General features: G+C 33.2%; 1 protein-coding gene across 4 annotated transcripts in view; it reads left to right on the forward strand.

Moving 5' to 3' along the window:
• The window catches only part of epha3 (eph receptor A3), a 164,931-nt gene that overhangs the window by 10,532 nt on the left and 131,989 nt on the right, over nt 1-22,410 (forward strand). For all 4 annotated transcript variants that reach the window (NM_001365172.2, XM_087267147.1, XM_087267148.1 and 1 more), the window contains 1 exon segment: nt 8,361-9,018. In NM_001365172.2, coding sequence (NP_001352101.2) covers nt 8,361-9,018 — 658 coding nt within the window.

Here is a 22,410-nt window from a genome sequence, read left to right on the forward strand (position 1 = left end):
TTAGCATGGTTTGTAATTCCATTTAAAGTATTTGAATGAAAAAAAAAAAAAAAACATTTCTCTCTCATAGAAGAAGTATTTCTGGCTATACTAGGGTCTGTTTCCCAAACAACGATGTAACTCATAGTACGGTGCATCGTTTGGGAAAAGAACAGTCACTCACTGTCTTTAAAAAAACGACTTAAAACTCTTAAAGCTTTTTAGTCTCCACTTTCCTTACTAATCTGCAATTCACTCTCTGACCCCTCCACTAACTACATTAATAAAAATAAAAAAATTAAAAATAAATAATTACTACTGTTTTGCTTCTTACACTTTCTTTGCATACCTGAAACTTGCCTATAACACTTATTCATTGTTGCTTTTATAGTTGTGTAAACTGCTTCCTTGTCCTCATTTGTAAGTCGCTTTGTATAAAAGCGTCTGCTAAATGACTAAATGTAAATGTAACAATGTAGTGACAAGTGTTTCCCAAAACTCGTAGTTTCTCTGTCACTGATCCATTGTTTGAACCTGTAGTTTTGATGTAAAATGCCCATAATTATGCTCTTAACAAGGTGGTAACAACTTCTTAAAACAAGAACCCCATAATATCATTGTGCAAATTATGTTGTTTTATATGCACATACATTAAAAAAAATCCAATATTAGTTTTGGTAAAAACATGAACTAATTTTCCATATTAATTGAAATATGTAAATGGCACATATAAGGCCTAAATATTATTGAGAACATTGCATATTCTATTCTAAAACATAAAATCACTCACAAAAGTAACACGTATTGTAATATCATATATAAATCATATAATTGAATAAATAACGAGGCTATTTATTAAGAAATAAAATTTAATATGTAATATTTATTAGGAAATGGAAAAAAAATCCTAGTTAATAATAATATTAATGATGATGATGATGATGATAATAAAGTTTTATTAATATTATTATTATTATTAATATTCTTCTTCTTCTTCTTCTTCTTCTTCTTCTTATTATTATTATTATTATTATTATTATTATTATTATTAAGTATATTATTGCTTATTTATGTTTTTTTTTTCTACGTTTACAATTTGATACATGCAAACCACTGCATATGTTTTGTTTTCACAAGCTTTGGAGACCAAACGTAAATTCTACTTTTAAATAATATGTCACCTATAGCTTTCGTCATGAACCACGGATTTGTGTAACAATGACATGCACTTCGAAGGAAACACAATTGTAAACATGAAGATCGCTAAAATGGACACTGTAAAAATACTTTGAAAGCAAATTACACCTAAAAGAGATGGCTTTAATGCTTTTTTGTTTTTGATAATTCCAAGTTTAACTGTTAGAATGTTCTAAACAAATAGGGCATATAGGGGATATTTGTTTGTTTGTTACGCAGTTTGTTACGCAGATTGCGAATGTTCGTTTGAACGATGGATTTTATGTGCCAAACAAGAAGCTATGTTTGTAACGACAGAATTTACGACCTTAGTTGGCTAACAATGGTTTTCAGAAATACACCCATGTTTAGTAGGCCAGGAATACAAATATTTTAAGCAGCAGAAATATATATTTTTTTTCCTTTGGGCTTTGGGCTGACTCATTGTTGAAAGTGTAATTGTAAAAAATGCATACAAATATATTTTTAATTTTTAAGCTGCTTTAGATTGTTGAAAGTGTATTTGTAAAAAAAATAATGCATACAAATATATTTGTGCTGGTTAATTGTCAAGCTGCTTTGAATTAAACTGAACAGCTTTTCTCTGAAATGGTACAATGCCGTTGTTTTTAAATGTTCCTCCTCCTGTGTGTGCATGTTTGTGTCTTCATGTTTTTTTTTTTTTTTTTGGAACTTTAAAAAAAAAAGAAATATTTTTTTTAACAATTAATGATTAGTCATTATCAAGTTAAATTAAAATGAGCTAACGAAATTAAATACAAATAAAATATAAAACAAACTGTTTTGATTGAAACTATGCCCATGAACAGTCCTTCCTTGTCTTATTTTGGTCTCTGTAAAATCTAGAGGAGAAGCCAGAACATTTGTACCATCTTAGCATAATCGACTGAGACAAAATAGGCAGCAAACATGAAATTTTCATTAGGCATTGCTGAAGTCACACTCTGCCAACGCCCGCAGCGAAAGACAATATATCCAACATGATGCTGAAACTCATTTAGTTTCTCCCCCCGAAAAGAAACTGTGAAAGGTCTCCAGCTGTACAAAGTGCAAAGAAAAACCCCTCTATAAAGGTGGATTAACACGTCATATGGCCGCAACAGGGTGATTGGGCAGCGCACAATGTGTTATGGTTCCTCTGTGGTAAAAGCTGTGATGAAAAGGTATTGACTGATAGGGTACAGTTGTTGCTGTGACCCAGTGCAGGAAATCTTAGATGGTGAAGCACTTGTCATTTCTAGTGTTTCGTACTATATGGTGGGAAATGGCTCACGTATAAACATCAGTCTTTTCCATTTGTCTGTTTGGAGTGATTTGTGCATTCATTCAGTTTGGTATCGGTATTACTTTGTAATCTAATATAGATGTGTTGGGTATACTGTGCATATCTGGAACATCGCTGGGTAAGCTGCCTTGAAACTTTAGCTTCTTAACGTATGAGCTACACATACAGTAAATGAATTTATTAAGCTATATTAGTGTGCACTACCTAAATAGAAATTAACTTAAATATATAGTGTGTCTAACAGATTTTTAAATATTTAGATTAGAAAAGAAAAAATAAACTGCATTTGCAGATAAAATTATAATAATGACATTTTTCTTCAATTTGATTGTTTATTTATTTATTTATTCATTTACAGTAGTTGATTGGTTATTATTTTTTATGACATTTACTGTTGGATTTGTAACATCCTGAATCACATATAAAGTTGATTAATGCAGTGTATCATTCACTTTTATATGTAAAGTTCATATTTTAGGTGACACAGTGGCTCAGTGGTTAGCACTGTTGCCTCACAGTAAGAAGGTCACTGGTTCAAGTCTCGGCTGTGCCAGTTGGCACTTCTGTATGGAGTTTGCTTGTTCTCCCCATGTTCGCTGAGTATGAGTGTTTCCCAATACTGTGTTGTGGCTGGAAGGGCATCCATGGTGTATAACCTATGCTGGAATAGTTGGCGGCTCATTCTGCTGTGGCGACGTCTGAAATAGAGACTAAACTGAAGGAAAATGAATCAATGAGGTTCATATTTTAAACATTTTTATTATATTATCACTGTAATAACTATAATTTGTATGATGAGGTACAGTATGCTGGGTATATTGAAGTTTATTATTTTTTTAATGATCAGAAAGTTATTTATCAGTGAACATTTTGTTTTATAAATAAATAAAAATTGCTGTGCAACAATTTAATATACAGTTATGTTCAGAATTATTAGCCCCCCTGAATTATTAGCCCCCTTGTTTATTTATTTTGCCAATTTATGTATAATTAAGAGACAATTTTTTTCAACACATTTCTAAACGTAATAATTTTAATAACTCATTTCTAATAACTGATTTATGCCATGTAATAACTGATTTTTTGCCATGATGACAGTACATAATATGTTACTGCGTATTTTTCAAGACATTTCTATACAGCTTAAAGTGACAATTAAAGGCTTAATTAGGCTAATTAGGTTAACTTGGCAGGTTAGGGTAATTAGGTAAGTTATTATTTAACATCGGTTTGTTCTGTAGACTACCAAAAAAAAAAAAAAAAATGTAGCTTTAAGGGGCTAATAAAGGGGCTAATAATTTAATAATAAGACTTTCTTCAGAATAAAAAACATTATCAGACATACTGTGAAACTTTCCTTGATCTGTTAAACATCATTTAGGACATATATAAAAAAGAAAAAAAAATTCAAAGGGGGGCTAATAATTCTGACTTCAACTGTGCTTGTTTTTTATTTTATTTTATTTTATTTTATTTGTATAGTTTGCATAAATTTATAAAATGAAATGAACTTCCAAACTTAAGTAACTTGTTACTGGTAAAGCTACACTTTAGAAAGCACTTTAAAAAGTCTACATTTGAAACTGCACTTAATTTAATTGGTGCTATTTTGTTTTATTTAGTTAAGTTGCTTCCTAACACTGCACTCTCAAAAAAATGGCAACATGTTGTATCAAAGAAGGTACAACACATTGTCACTGGGGCAGTCCCTTTTTATGGAACAGGATTGTACCTTAAACAAAGAATCAAATTTGTACCATTGCAGTTTGTACTTTTAAGAAAATGATTTGTACCATGGGAAACCATACTATACCTTTGGTTTTTAAAACCTGCAAATACAATATTGTACCATCATCAAAGGTACAAATATGATCCATGAAGGTACCACTACAGTGACAAGACACTCTGTACCCTATCAGTGTCAAATGTGTTCTTTCAAGTCCTATTTTAAGGCATTTCGTTATATCCAAAATGTGTCAATTTAATTTTAGCAAATACAAAACATCAAATACATTTTTAAATTGTGTTTTTTAAAAAGTAGATTTTTGTATAAATGCACCTTTTCCAATTACATTAAAGAATAAAAAGTACTTTAACATAAATCAAAAGATCTATTTTTTGCTTAACATTTCACAACATTTTTCACAAAAAAAAATGTTACAGAAATACATTCTCCCATGTACAATAAAAAACTTTTTTGTCCGATTTTCACACAATACCTTTGTAATTACTTAAAAGTAAATTTCATTTACTTAATTTTAAAATAGAAATATAATTATGCAAAAGTATTGTAACCAGATATGCACAATGTTTGATTAGTTTTATAATACAAAAATGTCTGCATAAACACTTTGCATATGCAGGACTTTTGCCAGCTCACGTACGTAGTGGAAAGCAAATGTCAAAAGGTGCGTATATTAATAATGACAATGTATTTATCAGAAAACGTTTACCAAACATTTATTAATAATGCCTTAAATAATTAGTTTACAATGCCTATACTTTTGTTTTACCAGTTTTATAGAAGTTAATAATTAAAATAATTAAAGTTTCTTTAAACATATGCTTTTGAATGATGATTTATGTTTTATATGGAACTTATTCATAAAATCACTTTTCCTTTCCAGGAATATTTATTTGAAAAAAATATAATAAAGGAATTGACCAACACTAATGCACCTTTTTTATGAGAACAGTTGTGAACCTTCATTTTCGTTGTACCATAAAAGGTGCAGAACAGTATCATAAGAAGTCTTTTCTGTACCATAAAGGTACAACTTTTACAAAGGTGCAAAACTGTTCCTTAAGGAACATTACTTGTACCACCGTGTACCTTTTTTTCAGAAAGTGTGTAGTGAAAAAAAAATTGTCATAATTTACTCTCTCTTTATTTGTTTCAAGCCTGTTTGAGTATCTTTCTTCCATTGAATTCAAGCATATAAATTTTAAAGAAACTTGTAAACCTTTTGAATTCAATAATATTTGTTTTTGGTGGCATAGTAGTTATTATGTCAATCAATGGTTACAGGTTTTTAGCTTTTGAGTTCAACAGAAAAAAGAATCGTATAAATGTTTGAAAGCGCTTAAGGGTGAAAAAAATAGTAAGCGCTAACTAATTTTTTGTTGAACTATCACTTTAATTAATGTTAAATTAATTGAAAATGGTTTCCAAACTAGAAAAATAAATAAATAAATAAATGCCTATTAACATCCAGCATTGGGTTATCTTTAGCTATTGATCGCACACTTCTCTGTCACATCCCTCAAGCTTAAAACAATGCTTAATTGTAGAGATATCAAGCCCTGAGAACATGATGATCTATTAGAACAAATGTGAGCAGCCATCCCATCCAGATGCTCATTTTCTCTGGAGGATCTCCTGTGTACCCATAAGTATGTCTTTTCCTCTATGCCTTCTCCAACATCCAAGCGCTTAAACTCTAAGGGAGTCCTTGCAAACAGTATTTGCATTACTTTTGTTCATTATAATGAAGAAAGCTAGATTTGACAAGGAAAAGCCTTGTGCACCTATACAGGAAATGACCATATGATACCAGCAAAAGCCAGCAATATATGTCAGTCTTCACTAACTAATGCAATTCCATTGTAATACGAGTGAGAGGAGGATTATAATTTTATTACATATCTGTCTGAAACATAAGCTCTGCTGCACTTTATCCACAAGTGCCAGGGAATCTATTAGTTTAAAGTACCAGTTGGCCTGTGTACATACTGAGTGGACACAGGAGGGAGTTGGGCTGCTGCCCTGCCAAATGTACCAACTGCTGATTTCCTCGTTTCTCTGCTGCTTTCCTTGCTGGAGGGGGATTACTATTGTAAAGTGATATTCGGAGAAACCTAAAGTCATCTTCAGTCTACCCATCGAGTGTTAAGTTGCAAAGCGCAGGCCTGACGTCTCCCGCTGTGGAGAAGGAAATACAGATTGGTGTCCAATCGCAGCCTGGCACTCGCTGAGAAATCAATGCGGCCTTTAAAAACTGCTGTCCGTAAAAAGAGATATCCAGACAGGGCTTTTATAGAGTTTTACAGTTTTTTCCTTTTCTATAACCGAGTGCTATGCATTATAAAGTAGAGTTATTTGAAGAAGATTGGCCTGTGCTTGTGATGATGTCATTGATGGCAGCAGACAGTCCATGTAATACACTATTCTCGAGTGTGTGTGATTTACACATTGTATAGGACGTGTAATTTATTTTGGCAGTCACGGTTTCAGAACAGTCATTGGCTATACAGTTTGATAATGCGACACAGTCCAGGCACCTGGACTTGATTTGGAGCATCAGCTATGCTGGTGAAGAAAAGTTGGCTCAGTTACTAACTTTGAGATAAATGACCAGCTGAAAGTCTATTGATTTATTTCACTTTGCATCATATTTGTTCACTTTACAACCACATAAACACAATATCTGAAGCATTGCTCCATTGTTCAATAATCATAACACCTTATTTAGATCCTGTCTTATCACCAGGCCCACAGAATGCTGTATGGCAAAAAATCAGCCTTTTGCTTGTTTAATTATTAAATAACTGATTGAGACTACCATAGTAACCCAACTGAAAAAATAAATAAATAAATAAATAAATAAAAATAAAAAATCTATTTAAAATGAACTCTGGTATTCTGGAAATAAGATGCAAATGCAAATTGCCCTTTTTTGTTTGTTTGTTTGTTTGTTTGTTTATTTTCTCTTAATTTTCTGCTTTGACTTTTCAAGTTTTAGGTTTATTCAGTTATTTAATCTGTGTAAACTTCTTTAAACAATTCACAAGTTTCTTTTAACCAAATACTGGTACAGCTCAATCCCTTTTGACTTTTTTTAATTATAGATTTTCACTTGGATTTATATGGTAAAATAAAAACAAACAAACAAACATACAAACAACACATTATAGCACAACTTTTTTAAATTTAATTTAATTTAATTTAATTTAATTTAATTTAATTTAATTTAATTTAATTTAATTTAATTTAATTTAATTTAATTTAATTTAATTTAATTTAATTTCAAGCGTTTATTGTTATTAAATCACTTATGCTAGTGTATTTTTTGCAGGCCTTTTACCAAACACAAACCTCAAACAAGTGCAGTTGTGTCTCTTTGTGTGTGTATGAGTGTGTGTATATGGGTGTATGCGTGCAAGCATGCTTTTTCCCTTCTAGCACCAATTATGCAATTTTTTAAAAATTGCATTAAAATGTGTGATGGAATTCTAGCTGTCAATGATTTCAGTCTGATTATTTCACCAAAGGCTGCGTGTCTATGAACAATGTGATGTGAAACAATACATAAATTCTATTGTTCTTAACAACCTAACAAAAAGAAACTATTTGGGGGTGTTTCATTAAGCACATTTCACAGTTAAAACACAAACAGGCAATTCTTCAGTCTGAGGGCACACTTCTGTTGTGACGGGTAACCAACAGCACACAGCCACTCCAGAGGCTCTGTCTCACTCAACCAAGGGCTTTTATAAATGTCAGCCTGACAGAGAGCCACATACTACTCCATTATTGTAACAGAAAACAGTTCCTCTCTGTTCATCATTTATTCTGCTCCGTGTATGTTAAACCTCAAGACTTCTAGCACTGTTGTGACTTCAGACACCCCTAGTGACAAAAAGAAATTATTTGTCAGGCTCGCTTTACAAAGGAGAGAACTCAGAACTCCGGAAGGCTCGTTGATTATGTCCGACATTAATTATACAAACAGGGGAGATATTAATTCGAAACTATTCATTATTCCAAATGGGTTTGGGAAATAAATAGCCCTGCAGTTCAGGTGTTTTACATTCGTCTCGGTTCTGTTGAAATGTAGGAGTACAGTAGCCGTTGGCTTTCCCCAGAATAGATTTGATTAACTTCTTTCTCTTTTTGCAGTGGGAGGAAATTAGCGGCGTGGATGAGCACTACACACCCATCCGGACTTTCCAGGTGTGCAACGTGATGGAATACAGCCAGAACAATTGGTTGAGGACCAACTGGATTCCTCGTAATTCTGCACAGAAGATCTATGTGGAGCTCAAGTTTACCCTAAGAGATTGCAATAGTATTCCCATGGTCCTGACCTGCAAAGAAACATTCAACTTACACTATCTGGAGACAGAAGAAGACCAGGGAAATAAGTTCCGTGAGCACCAGTTTTCCAAAATAGATACAATCGCCGCAGATGAGAGCTTTACTCAGATGGACCTAGGTGACCGCATTCTGAAGTTAAACACAGAGGTCCGTGAGGTGGGGCCCATGACTAAGAAGGGCTTCTACCTGGCTTTCCAGGACGTGGGAGCCTGTGTGGCCCTAGTGTCGGTGCGGGTGTACTTTAAAAAATGCCCTTTCACAGTGAGGAACCTGGCTATGTTTCCTGACACGGTTCCTACAGACTCTCAGTCACTGGTGGAAGTTAGGGGCTCCTGCGTCAACAATTCCAAGGAGGAGGATCCACCAAAAATGTACTGCAGTACCGAGGGAGAGTGGCTGGTGCCTATTGGGAAATGCCTGTGCAACATAGGTTACGAGGAGCGGGGAGTCGCTTGCCAAGGTACAGTTTTTCTCTCACACTCACACTTTTATCCTTACAGTGCCTTTTTCATTTCACGGCCCATTTTCTTCCTTTCATCAGTGTAATGTACTCGCACCGGCTCTGTAGACAGCAGCTCTAAATGGGACAACTGAGTGTGTCCCTAGAAAACCATTCATTTGTTTATGCTGCTCATTGTCTGTAATAGCGGAGCGTTTGGCTCAGGAATGGAAATGTTTCTAAACTCCATGGCGAGTTGAGTATCTGTCCCGCGCTCAGAGTGCAAATGGATTTTTCCCAGATACGGACACACCTCTGATCTGTCAGAGGTGCTCTGGAGAGAGGAATATGAGAGCTCTGTGCAACTAAGGACAGAGCAGATCTGTGATGCAGACCCCCTCAAAGGGCAGCTTGAAGCAGTTAGGCTTGTGAAACACTTCTCCGCATCACCTCATCAGACGCACAAATAGATGTCCGTTAGTCATTGAAGAGGAATAAGTGCGTGTGTGTTTGATGTGAAGTATGTGAGACTTCCATAGCTTTGTGAACTTTTTTCTTTAGAGTCTAAAGTCACAGATTCTTTTCATGTACTTATATTTAAACATTTTAAACTGCTGTAAAGATCTTTTTTTCTTTGTCGCATATTCGATTCAGAGCGTCAGATTGAATATTGTTTGGGTTTAAATGCAAATGAAAGAGCAGCCTAAGGTTTTGTTGCAGAAACACGCCTGTTTTTTGTCTTTACATTTATATTTTTTATATTATTGGTTCAATCTAGATAGACTTCTTGAACCATTTCATAGATAAAACACCTTACTATCAAGACAGCATACTTACGAAAAAATTGCATTATACCTTTATGGTATGTATTACTATTCTAAGGTATTACACAGTAGGTAGAGTATACAACATTTTATTTAGGGGTACTAATATGACCCTTTTAAGGGTAAACTATTTATCATTAAAATAAAATATAATTGCAGTTCAAAACTTTTTTTGTTTGTTTATTTTTTTAAGCTTTTTGAATACTATTTTTTATATGCTCTTTGTGGTAACCTTTTAATTTTAGACTAGAATATTTCCTAAATATACAGGACAATACATTGGGTAACCTATTGCATTTGTATGTTTCAGTACATTTTGTTCATTCCCTGATGGTTGGGTTTTGGACAGGGTGCAAATTATACATTGACAATCAGGGATGTCAATTTTGTTTAGTTATGTTCGGTACAACTCAGTGAACTAAAGTTATCTATTAAATTCAATTACATTTAAGGCCTCATTTACAATGTCAGGTCATTCATTCATTCATTCATTCATTTTTTTTCGGCTTAGTTCCTTTATTAATCTGGGGTCACAGTGGAATGAATCACCAACTTATTCAGCACATGTTTTACCCAGCGGATGCTCTTCCAGCCGCAACCCATCTCTGGGAAACATCCATACACACTCATTCACATTCATACACTATGGAAAATTTAGCCTACCCAATTTACCTGTACGCGAAGGCTGGGAGAATATCCAAACTTCACACAGAATTGCCAACTGACTCAGCCGAGGCTTGAACCAGCGACCTTCTTGCTGTGAGGCGACAGTATTACCTACTGCGTTGTCCACCTTTAGGTCTTGATGCACCATTCTGATTTGTTGCCTATACCTGAATCTATATATTTGCCTGTATGTTTACACGTTCTTTTAATTTTGATCCAATTCATGTGTTTACAACTGCCATAAAATTTACAATGTCTTGCATGCGTAAAGGCAGGTTCTAGCATCTGTACCACACTAGCCACGATGGTAGAAATTGTCTTGCTTTTAGCTCTGCGAAATATGCGAAGTTCACCCAACTTTAATTTGATTTTGAGGCGGAAAACGAGGGAAAGGGCCATTATTGCAACTTGCGCCTATGGTTTATTTATGGTGTTCTCCACCATCCAGAGGAGTTTGCGGGTATGAGAGATATCTCAGGTCTAGTGGGAGCAAATTTTGGCCATTGACTACACTGTAAAAAATTGCTGTTAAAAAACGGTCAGATTCTACAGTAAAATAATGTTTTTTCACTAAAACAGTAATATTCTGTTAAAAACAGTGCTTTCTGGGTAACATTTTTGTTTTCGAGAAAGAAACCAACTGCAGAAAACTGTGAGCTAACAGAGTTCAGATTCGATGTTTTGAAGTCTGTGTTTGAAATCACGCTTTGTGTCCTTGTTCACTATTTCATACACTAGTTAACTAATATAGTTCACCTGACAGTTTTAATGAACACTAATGAGTGAATTCAGACACTGATGAACACCTGCTGTTAATAATTACAATTACTGAAGAAAATAAACAAGAAACACAAACAGTGACTTGAGTTACAACATTAAATAAAATAAAATAAAATAAAATAAAACAGCTTCAGTCTCAGCAGAGGATCATTAAACAACTCCACAAACAACAGCAGACACACACTTATTACTGACTGATTTGACTTCCATACTATTCTCATTGAGATCCAACAGAAATTAAGGTGTTTTTTGTGTCACCGTAATGGAGTGAGGGGCTGATTTAGTTGGGCTCTTCACCCTTGAACTCTTTTAAGAAGACTTTCCATCTGCTTGAATACAGAGTTTACAAAATGTTTGTACTATAGCAATAAAGTTGGGAAGTCAATAAATAGAGAAATCTATTTATCTGAAATTAGTTCTGATAAATGTTTTGGTTTAAATCTGGAAGAAGGGCCTCATGCAATAGATTTTATGCTTAGTTGCAGGTATTAATTTAATTAATGAGAAGTGGAAACAGAAAAGATACCTCCGTAATTACTTAACAGTTAAGAAATAACATACAAAAACAGTTCAGTTATGACAAATACACACTCAGACCTCATGAATCTGACCTTGTATCTCAACAATGGTAACATCTCAAATGTTTCATGCTGCAATGCATGCTGGGAGTGGCACTGTACAAATATCCCAGCATGCATTGCGGTATAAATAAATGTTGTATAATGGTCTAACAGTTTTCTTTATTTGTGTTTGATTCTGCTGTTGTTTATGTTTAGACTTTCAGTTGCCTGTTTGTGAGTTAAACTGTTAATTTTGTTAAATTTGTTTTCACCATTATTGAGGTTCATATGCTGATTATTGATGTCTCTTTGAGTGCGATTTACACCATAGAGCAGTGTTATTGTCCAAGATATTCTTAAAAACTTCCAGAAATCATTGCCATATATATATATATATATATATATATATATATATACACATACATACATACATACATATAATGTAAAACAATAGATTTAACATTGAATAGGAGCAGTATATTTTAATATACGAAATGAGAACAGACTGCCATTTAATAGCAACATGAACATCACCAGATCTTATTTAGGTTTTTGGCTGGCTTGCCACAACAAAGGAGCTTTTCAAACAAAGTTCTTAACAATTGCAGCAGCTACGTTATATAAATGTTAAATATGACAGGGCTAAGAGCCCAACTAAAGCAAACTCTGTTCTCCATGATGGTGACGTAAAACTTTAACTTTTTCTCAAGAAGAACTTTAGTAGATGTTATACAAAAATACATGTATTAAGTAATAAGTGTAGCTGGTGATGATGTTTGTAGAGTTGTTTAATCATCCGCTGATCATTTAAATGATTTAATCATTTGTTGTTCTTCAGGTTATTTCATTATAAAGCTGTGACTAAAGTTTTGTATGTTCTGTTCTTGTTTTTTCCCTTCAGTATTTCTTCATTTGTTCATTGTTAATCCTCAATTATCATTTAATTAGTCAGTTAATTAATGAATTTACTTCAGCTTTGCTTCATGTTTCTTGAACACTCAGTAGTGTGGACACTTCAATTAAAACTGAAGTATATGCTCTGGGGTTTAAAGAGTTAAAGGTGTGAGAGGTAAAAACACAGTGTAAAAATGTATTTTAACAGTAATATACTGTTAATTTACACAACGGAAGTAGACTGTAAAAAAACAGTATATTGCTGGCAACCACAGCTGCCAGTAGATTACTGTTAAATCAAGGAAAAAACAGTATTTTACTGTAAAACCTGAAGCTAATTTCTTCTGTCTGTCACCGTTGTGGAGGAGAGTAGAGCCAGTGTATGAGTTAAAGATGAACAATAAGCTGCTGATGTTATTCTGCATGTTTCTCTATTTAAAGATAGCGGCTGTTTAGTTGCTGATGCAGTCAGAATCTCTCTGGTGATTCCAGATTTACATGTATGTGTGCTGTTGTGAAAAATAAGACATTAGAGTTAAACCGAACTTTTCTAATTAACTAAAATAAGTTATCATTATAAGTATGCTTCTAAGCATATATAGCACATTACTTCATAAACTCATTCAGCAGTTGACCAAGTTGAGGCAGTTGCTTTCAGTGAGCAAAATGAGTTCACTTGAGTATTGTGTAAATCAATGTAGTCCATGTATTTTTACAGCAACATACTGTAAAATAACAGTACATTGCTGGCAACTGCAGCTGCCAGTATTTTACTGTTTTTTAACGGGACAATTTTTAACAGTGACTTTCCTCCTTCATGTTTCCTATGTTGTTGTTTACCGCATCGGCGTCTCCACAAATGCTCTTTCATTAAATCTCTAACTTACCTGATTAAAAATGAAAGAAAAGAAAGTACAACTCACTAGCCTAACTACGTAACACAAAAACAGAGGTCAAAAGGTTTTACAAAGAAAATGGCATCAAACTCCTTACTATCCCAATATATACACTATTTACAATCTATTTACAAAAACAGGCAACCATATTTGAAGGACAATCCAAAATCAATGTCTGCAGGCAACAAAGGTCAAACAAGCCGGTGGAACAAAGTATCATAAACAAATCAAACACTAAAAACAAGCAGAACTCACAATTCTCAATATAATCTCAGAAGTCACACAAAACAAACAGTACTCACAAATCTCAACATTCCCAGTCCTAACACATCCAAAAACGCCACCTACTGTACCAAATCTTACTCCGATGATGGGTCTGAATATTAGAAAGGGCAACAAAAAGAAAGGAGGAGTATGAAGTGGTGTCATGGCTTTTTAAAACACTGTAGGCCAATCAGGAACAAGCAAGCTGGAAGTGGCTATTTAGGTGTGTTCTAAGCAAAACAGATAAAAAACAGATGAGACAATACAAACATATGATTGTAACAATGACCCCGGATTAATAAAGGGACTAAACCGACAAGAAAATGAATGAATGAATGAATGAATGAATGAATGAATGAATGAATGAATGAATGAATGAATGAATGAATGAATGAATGAATGAATGAATGAAGGAAGGAGGCCTGAAACCAATCTCTGAATATCCGAATGCATGCATTTTTTTTTCGAGTTTACACGGTCATAGAACAGATATATGACACATATGACCAAAAAATAGGAACTGGGTCACATTTAACTTGCAGTGTAAACGGGTCCTATTTTACTAATCAAACTTTTGTTTTCAGTGTTTTGAGGGATGTGTGGTTTTCAATGATATTTGTGATTATTAAATAAATGGTGCATTCCTGCATCTATTAATGGATAACCATGAAATACTGCACATGTTTTTTATTTTAATGTTTAACTTCTATGCGAGCAAGTATTTAATAAAATGCAAACTATGCATCACGTTTGATGGAGGCCTACAGTTGCACTGTCTTTTGGTGCTCTAGATTTGCTGCTAAATTTATATTTTTGGGCACAAACATGCATTTACAATGGTATAAACCATTACAGGAGTGGTCAAATGTATTTACTTGATCTATTATTTAATTAGTAAAATTTATTTAAAATACAGATCAGAGCAAACTATTTCTTAACTATTAAAGGGCAGACCCCCGTACATCTTTTTATTTTTTTATTATTATTATTATTTTATTTTATTTTTTTTGCTCTTCAGGGGGGATCAAGCGTTAGTTAGGGGGGACCCTCAGTCAGACCCTCCCCAAACCCCCTGTAAATTGCACCCTGGTTTAGGGGTGAGTTTTTGTGTTTTAAGGAAATGATTTAAAACCATATTTGTATTTTTTTTTTTCTGATGCACTGAAACAATGCAGAGATGCTCACAAACACAATTTATTAGGAGACAAGCCCTTGAGAGAAATGATCATGGATCCTCAGAAATTTGAATGTGATCAATATCTAGTTGTAGACTGTTTAGTAATAGGTTATTAATCTCAAATAGCACAATAAACTTTACTGTGAAATTGTGCTTTTCCATTTTGTCTGATGACTGTATGTGTATGTTTTGCTGTGGTTGAGCTAATAATACATTGGCTTTGCTTGAGTTCTTCAGTTCTACCGATGATATAATTTGAGTTAAGACATCTCCCTGGTGAAATCACTTCTGCTCTTCGGAAAATGCTCAGTCTATCCTTTGTTCTCCAGTACTACCCAGAGATGTTTCACTATTTTTTTTATTTTTTTATCCAGCTGTACTCTTATTGATGTGCGAGAATCCCTGATTGCCAGCTTGAGTTCTGTTAGACGTCTGTGTTTGTGTGTGTATTCATGTGTCTGTTATGGAACGCTATATGTGGAACAGCTGCAAAATGGGTCATGAGGGTGTTTACATGGAGACGCATCTGAAATTCGCATGCCATAAGCAAAGTGATGAGGAAAACATGATTACTCTTTCCCCTGCTATAAAAAATAGCAAATTAGCCATACAAATTATAAGCTGAACAAGACCTCTTGTTCAAGCATTGTTTTATTAGCTGTGTAATTGGAGGAAAGTAGTTAAATCATTAAGGTCTGTGACCTCTGACCTGGTGCTTTAATTTAAGGGATGACACCAGTCCCTTTGAAGATCAAAGATCTTTCACCACTGATTATCTTTACTTGGAATTGTGTCTGTTAAAAGACTAATTAAGTCGCAGACCAAGGTTATTATAGTTTCACATTTTTAATTAGTATCAGTTTTAATATGGTTTTGTAAATTTGCTATTCATTTCAGTTTAGTTTAAATTAGTTTCTTTAATGGTTTTGTTAGATTAATTTAAACTTTATTTTGTAAACACATTTCTAGTAAGTTTTTATATATTTATTTTCTGTTTTGGATACTATTAGAATTATAGAGTTTAATATACAGTTAAAATCATAACTATTAGCCCTCCTATGAAATTTTTCTTCTTTTACAATTATTTCCCAAGTGTTGCCTAATGAAGAGATTTATTTTTCAACACATTATTAAACATAATAGTTGTAATAACTAATTTGTAATAACTAAATTATTGTGTCATGGTCAGAAAAGTAGTTTCAGAAAAGTCAGGTGGTGTCAGTGGTGTCAGGTGGTCAGAAAAGTGGTGTCATGGTCAATGTATCATACATACATTGAATTTTTTGCTCCCCTTAGATTTTTTATTTATTTTTTAAACATTTCCCAAATTATGTTTAACAGGCCAAGGACATTTTCACAGCATGTTTGATAATATATATTTTTTTTCTTTTGGAAAAAGTCTTATTTGTTTTTTGAGTAGAATAAAAGCAGTTATTATTTTTTAAACACCATTTTAAGGCCAAAATTATTAGCCCCTTTAAGCTATTTTTTTCTGATAGACTACAGAACAGACCATCATTATACAATAACTTGCCTAATTACCCTGATTTGCCTAGTTTACCCAATTACGTTAAGCCTTTAAATGTCATGTTAAGCTCTATAGAAGTGTCTTGAAAAATATCTAGTTAAACATTATTTACTGTCATCATGGCAAAGATAAAATAAATCAGTTATTAGAACTACTATGTTTAGAAATATGTTGAAAAAATATTCTCTCCGTAAAACAGAAATTGGGTAAAAAATATATAGGAGGTCTACTAATTCTGACTTCATCTCTCTCTCTCTCTCTCTCTCTCTCTCTCTCTCTCTCTCTCTCTCTCTCTCTCTCTCTCTCTCTCTCTCTCTCTCTCTCTCTCTCTCTATATATATATATATATATATATATATATATATATATATATATATATATATATATATATGTTAGAAGTTATTATTAGTCAAAAAAGCTATTAGTTAAAAATGCTAAATGTTAATACGCGTCACTCATGGATTTAGTGGCACATGACACACTATTATACATACATTGTACATTTATTTTATATTAACTTTAAAAATTTAATAAATATCACTGTTAAACATACATGAAAATTATATATTAATCATTATTAAACATTAGAACTGATTACTGGATTTAAATGTTAATGATTATCATTAACCAATTCATTTCTATTAGATTGGATTCTTTTCTATGGTCGATGCTGTGGACTGGCTTCTCTTGGATTGGATTTCTATTGGATTGGATTTAAATGAATAGTTATTTACTAACCAATTTATTTCTACAGTATATTATTTTTACCCTAAATACATATGAATATTATTACATTACAACAATATTAGAATAATACAAATAAATAATTTGAGATATTTCAGTTGTAAAATTAAATCATAAAAATAGAAAAGACATATATGACAGGAACTAATGATTGGGTTTAAATTATTAAAATAATTAAATACTATAAATATATTAACATTACACAAAATCAAATTTTACAAAGGATTTCGTTTTTAGAATTGGACCCTATCGAAACGTCCCTCATTAATATTCCTAAGCAGACACTATTTGTTTCCTAATTCCTTATTCATCAAATGTGATTTATATGAAACATATGTGATTTTGGCGTTTCTCGTTTTACCCCATAAGTGGAATGAAACGTGGGATCAGCCAAAACACGGTGAAACTGAATACAAATGCTGATGTCTGAGGCCTGACCATACATTTCAAATAGTTGTGCATGGTCATGCATTTTTGCTGGCTAGTTTTCTAGCCTGTGGTTTGGCAGGAGCTGTGTAGGACTGATGCCTCTGAAGGTGACTGCTCGATACAATTTATCAATCCAAACACTCATTTGTGGCGTGTAGAACCAGACGCCTGTCAAGTGATTCAGTGTGTCTCTAAGACGTAAATGATAATGACAGGACAATGGGAGGTCTGCGATAAATACACAGATGAGTGAATGAACTAATGACTGAGTAAGTTGTTAAGTGATTGAATGAATGATCAAGTGATGAAATAAAAGAAAATATATGGATAAATGCAAGAATACATTTTTAAATTTTTTAGAACTTAAATTTAAATAATTTTTCAATTAGTGCTTGTTTTTTTAACTAAACTGTTAACTATTAAAAACATCATTTAAAATAAGATTTAAAAAAATAAGTGTAATAAATGATAAATATTAAATTGAAAAAAAAATGTTTATGCATGTAGAAAAAAAGCTTATGTTGAATCACAAATACTAACAAAAAACAAACTAAATAAATAAATAAATACATTTAAAACATAAAAAAATACAACATAAAAGTCTACTTTTCCTTCTCCTTATCACCATGTAATGGAAATGGTCATGTCAAGAGCTTTGCATTAAGAGGGTGATTCACCATCACCTTCTGTTTTCTGAAGAGTTGTGTGAATGTTTAGATATATTTGACAATCTCTTATTAGTTTCAGTGCTGCCTAATGGACACTAATAAGGGCTTATATTACGGAGCATGACAGCTGCTGCATCGCACACTCTTGTGCAGGGAAAGGGTCTAAGTCACAAATCTCTCGGCAGACCTGCTGTGCGAACGGATTGATTACGGCAGGGAGCTTTGAGTGTGACTCTGACAGAGATATTTTGAGGTGCGCAGACCTCCATTTCAACACTTCAAGTGTGGATGAGTCATATAGCGGGTTTTGATGCTTCACTGAGGGAGTGCCTCTTAAATAATTAATAGCCTTTTGTCTTTATGGAGTACAACTGCATGCGGTTTTCTGAGTTATGCCTTTGTAAATGTTTGTATAGAAAGTTTTGTTTGAGACACAGATGAGTTCAAACTTTCTGTAAAGTTTAGGCATTGGGTTACAATATCGGACCTACAGTGGAATAGTATACATGCTATGCAATTCATCTGAGATGTTTTTGAGGCTTGATATGAGGAACTGGCCAGTTTTGTAGCCCTATTAGAGCTGCATAATGAATCAAAATAAAACATTGTGGCTTGATGTGATTATCAAACTGCAATGGCTGTGATTTTTATTTTTATTGTTTTCAGCTCTCGAATCAGAGTTTTCATTTTCATTGAGCGGCTTGTTTAACCAAATTGTCCAATCCAGATAACAGCAAACAGACAATTTATAGCATATTTTGGTCTTAAAGCTAATATCAATTTAGTTTTGCCATTTGTATTATTATTGTGAAATGCTTCAATAGTACAAAAAAAATCAAAAATGTGTAAATAAGTACTGTAGCATATTGTTGTGTTATTTACATATCTTCAACACATTATTAAGCATTGCTGTTTAGTTATCTAGTGCTATTTTGGTTTATATGAATTAAAATATAATAGAAAAACATTCTCTGTTTTTATTAAAACTGTGCGGCAAACATGATTTAAAATATGATTATATTAGTTACATTTTAATGACCTTGTTAAATAATTTCAGAGAGTATACAGTCAACATTTAAGTGAATCAAAAAGGCTTTCAAAATTGTCCTAAGACAAGTTTTTGGTTAACTTTTGGCTGAAAGGTTCATATGATGACCCACTTGATATGATGACTATATATAATGTGACTTTGTTCTTAAATATTTTGGCATATCTAAGGGAGTTAGAAACTTAAAGAAAAAGTTTACCCTCTAAAAAATCAGAGATTTTTTTTTTACTTGTTATGAGGTACTGGGCATTTTTTTTAGCCCTAATATAGCTGCATCATAAATCGAAATTAAACATTAGGGCTTGATGTGATTATCAAACTGCACTGGCTGTGATTATTATTATTATTATTTTTTTTTTAGCTCTTGGGTTTTTTAGTTCTTGAGTTTTCATTGCCTCTGAGCAGCTTGTTTAACCAAATTGTGCAGTCCAACTAACAGCAAACAGATAATTTATAGCATATTTTGGTCTTAAAGCTAATAGCAATTTAGTTTTGCCATTTTTGTCATCATTGTAAAATGCTTCAGTAGTAGACAAACATCCACTAATGGGCAACTAAGTAGTACTGAAACATATTGTTATGTTATTTGCATATCTTCAACACATCATTAAGCATTGCTGTTTAGTTACGTAGCTCTATTTTGGTTTATATGAATTAAATTATTATTACAATTGAAAAACATACTCCATTTTCATTAAAACTGTGTGGAAAACATGATTTAAAAATGTATTATATTTATATAGTTACAATTTAATGACCCTGTTAAATAATTTCAGAGCATATACAGTAGTCAACATTATATTACACAAGTTTATAACACAAGGTTCATATGATGAACCACTTCATATACATATACTGTATTTAATGTAACATTGTTCTTATATATTTTGTCAATTTTTAGGAAGTTAGAACCTTAAAGAGATTGTTCACCCCCCTAAAAATGTGAAATTTATTCACTATTTACTCACATTCAAGTGGTTCCTAAACTTTGTGAGTTTCTTTCTTTCGTCATAAGATTTCGAATATTTTTTTAAACATCTTATTTGGTGTTTAGAAGAAGAAAGAAACTCATGAAGCATTGAAACAAAAGGTGAGTAAATTATGACATCATTTTCATTTCTGGGTGAACTATCCCTGCGTACCTGTGATATTTTAAAGTGATTTTCATTCAAAATGCAAATGAATGCATATGCGCGTGTGGGTGTGCGCTTGTGTGTGAATGAATGTGTTAATATGTGTGAACTTGTGTTGAGAAGTGATATATTTCCCACAGATGAATCGGAGGTTAGTTTAATTATCAGCATCAGTAGAGCCGCAGACCTAGAGGTGATTCTTAAGTGGATTTTCACATGTTCATTATCGCTAACAGAAAGGCTCCACTGTAACGGTGTCAGCACTAAGTGTGTGGAAATATTGCACCACATCATAGCCTATGCATTGTTGTTTGCACATTTTTCATCTGAGTTTTGCTGCGTATGGTTGCCGCGCCACACTATTTAGTTAAATTGATCCAGGATTGAAAATTACATCCCATTATGATAATGTAATAGAGCAAGTGAACAATCTAAAATCTGTGTGAAATTGTTCTAACCATAATTTGATTTTAGAACAGCAAATAAATGGAGCATTTGAGCCGGATGTCTGTCTGTTTTGCGAAGCTTCCCATGTTCGCAGCTGCCACGGGGCTCCTTTGAGAGTGCCAATGGTTTACATTCCGGCTGGATTTACCAAGATATACAATCCCTGTGCTCTCTATCCCTGATTAGTTATCAGATCTTATTAATGCGGCGGCAGAAAGTGCAATGGGTTATTTTAACAAGCCCTCAAAGCTGGATGGAAACCTCTGAGCCAAAAGTGCTGGATTTAATACAGCCTGACGGATACTATTCTTGGTTCTTTAGACAGATTTGGGGTTTGATAAGGCTTATTGATGCACCACCTCAAAGCAGCTGTACTTCTTGTCTGGCTGTAATTCTGCTGGTTCCCCTCACTTTGAAAAAAAGAAAAGAAAAGAAAAAAAGAAAAAATATATATAGTTTTTTTCATTGTTTTTTGTAGGTGGTTAAACAGTGCAGCATTGGCGGTTCTTGGGGGTTGGAGAGGGGGAGTCTGGCCCCCATCTGGCCCTCTAAATTTGGAACCGCAGAATAATGCAGCAGTGAAAACTGCATTTTTACAAAAACTACATGAAGATTGTTTTTAACCTGACCAAACAACATGTGGTTAACAATGTTTTTAAACCACATCTCTAGAAAACATCGATGAAAGAGCCTGACTAGTTTGTGTTTGCAGATCTGGGTGGAAAACAGAAAACAATACCAATATATTGCTTTCCACATCTGACCACTGTAATAACTTTAACCCTCTACTGCACGCATATATATAGAGGGGTAAAGTTATTAAATTAAATATATATATATATATATATATACAAAGTACCGGGTCCATGACGTCATCGACTTTTGCTTTAAGATTTAAAGGGCTAGCATTGCGCCAGACACCCTTAAGTGGTTTTGTTTGAACTATATCTATATTTTATGCACATATGCATCACTTTGGTTTTTATTCTACTGTACAAAAGTTATTTATACTTAAATACACAGTATTTTGGATACCAGAGCTGGGTATTGAACATTGGTTCATTTTCATATTTTTCATTTGACACATGTACAAGTTAAAGCTCAAATGAAAGCTCTTGCTTGTGCTCATACATTTCTAGCATTTATATTCACATATCAAACAGTTGCCGGATGAATAGCGGTGTTATTATGGCGCAGAAGTGAAAACAATACATTTCTGATCAATAAGCAGCCCCAGATAGCACAGACAGCTGTCATCTCTTACCTTTTTTTTTGCGCTTTAGGGCAATTTCTCCTCTGTTTTTGAGGTGATGTACATAAGTAATCCTTTTATATGTCTGACGTGGTCCAAAAAC

Source organism: Danio rerio, chromosome 9 (assembly GCF_052040795.2).
Source record: "Danio rerio strain M-AB ecotype USA chromosome 9, GRCz13ab, whole genome shotgun sequence".
In the NCBI taxonomy this organism is placed as follows: Eukaryota; Metazoa; Chordata; class Actinopteri; order Cypriniformes; family Danionidae; genus Danio; species Danio rerio.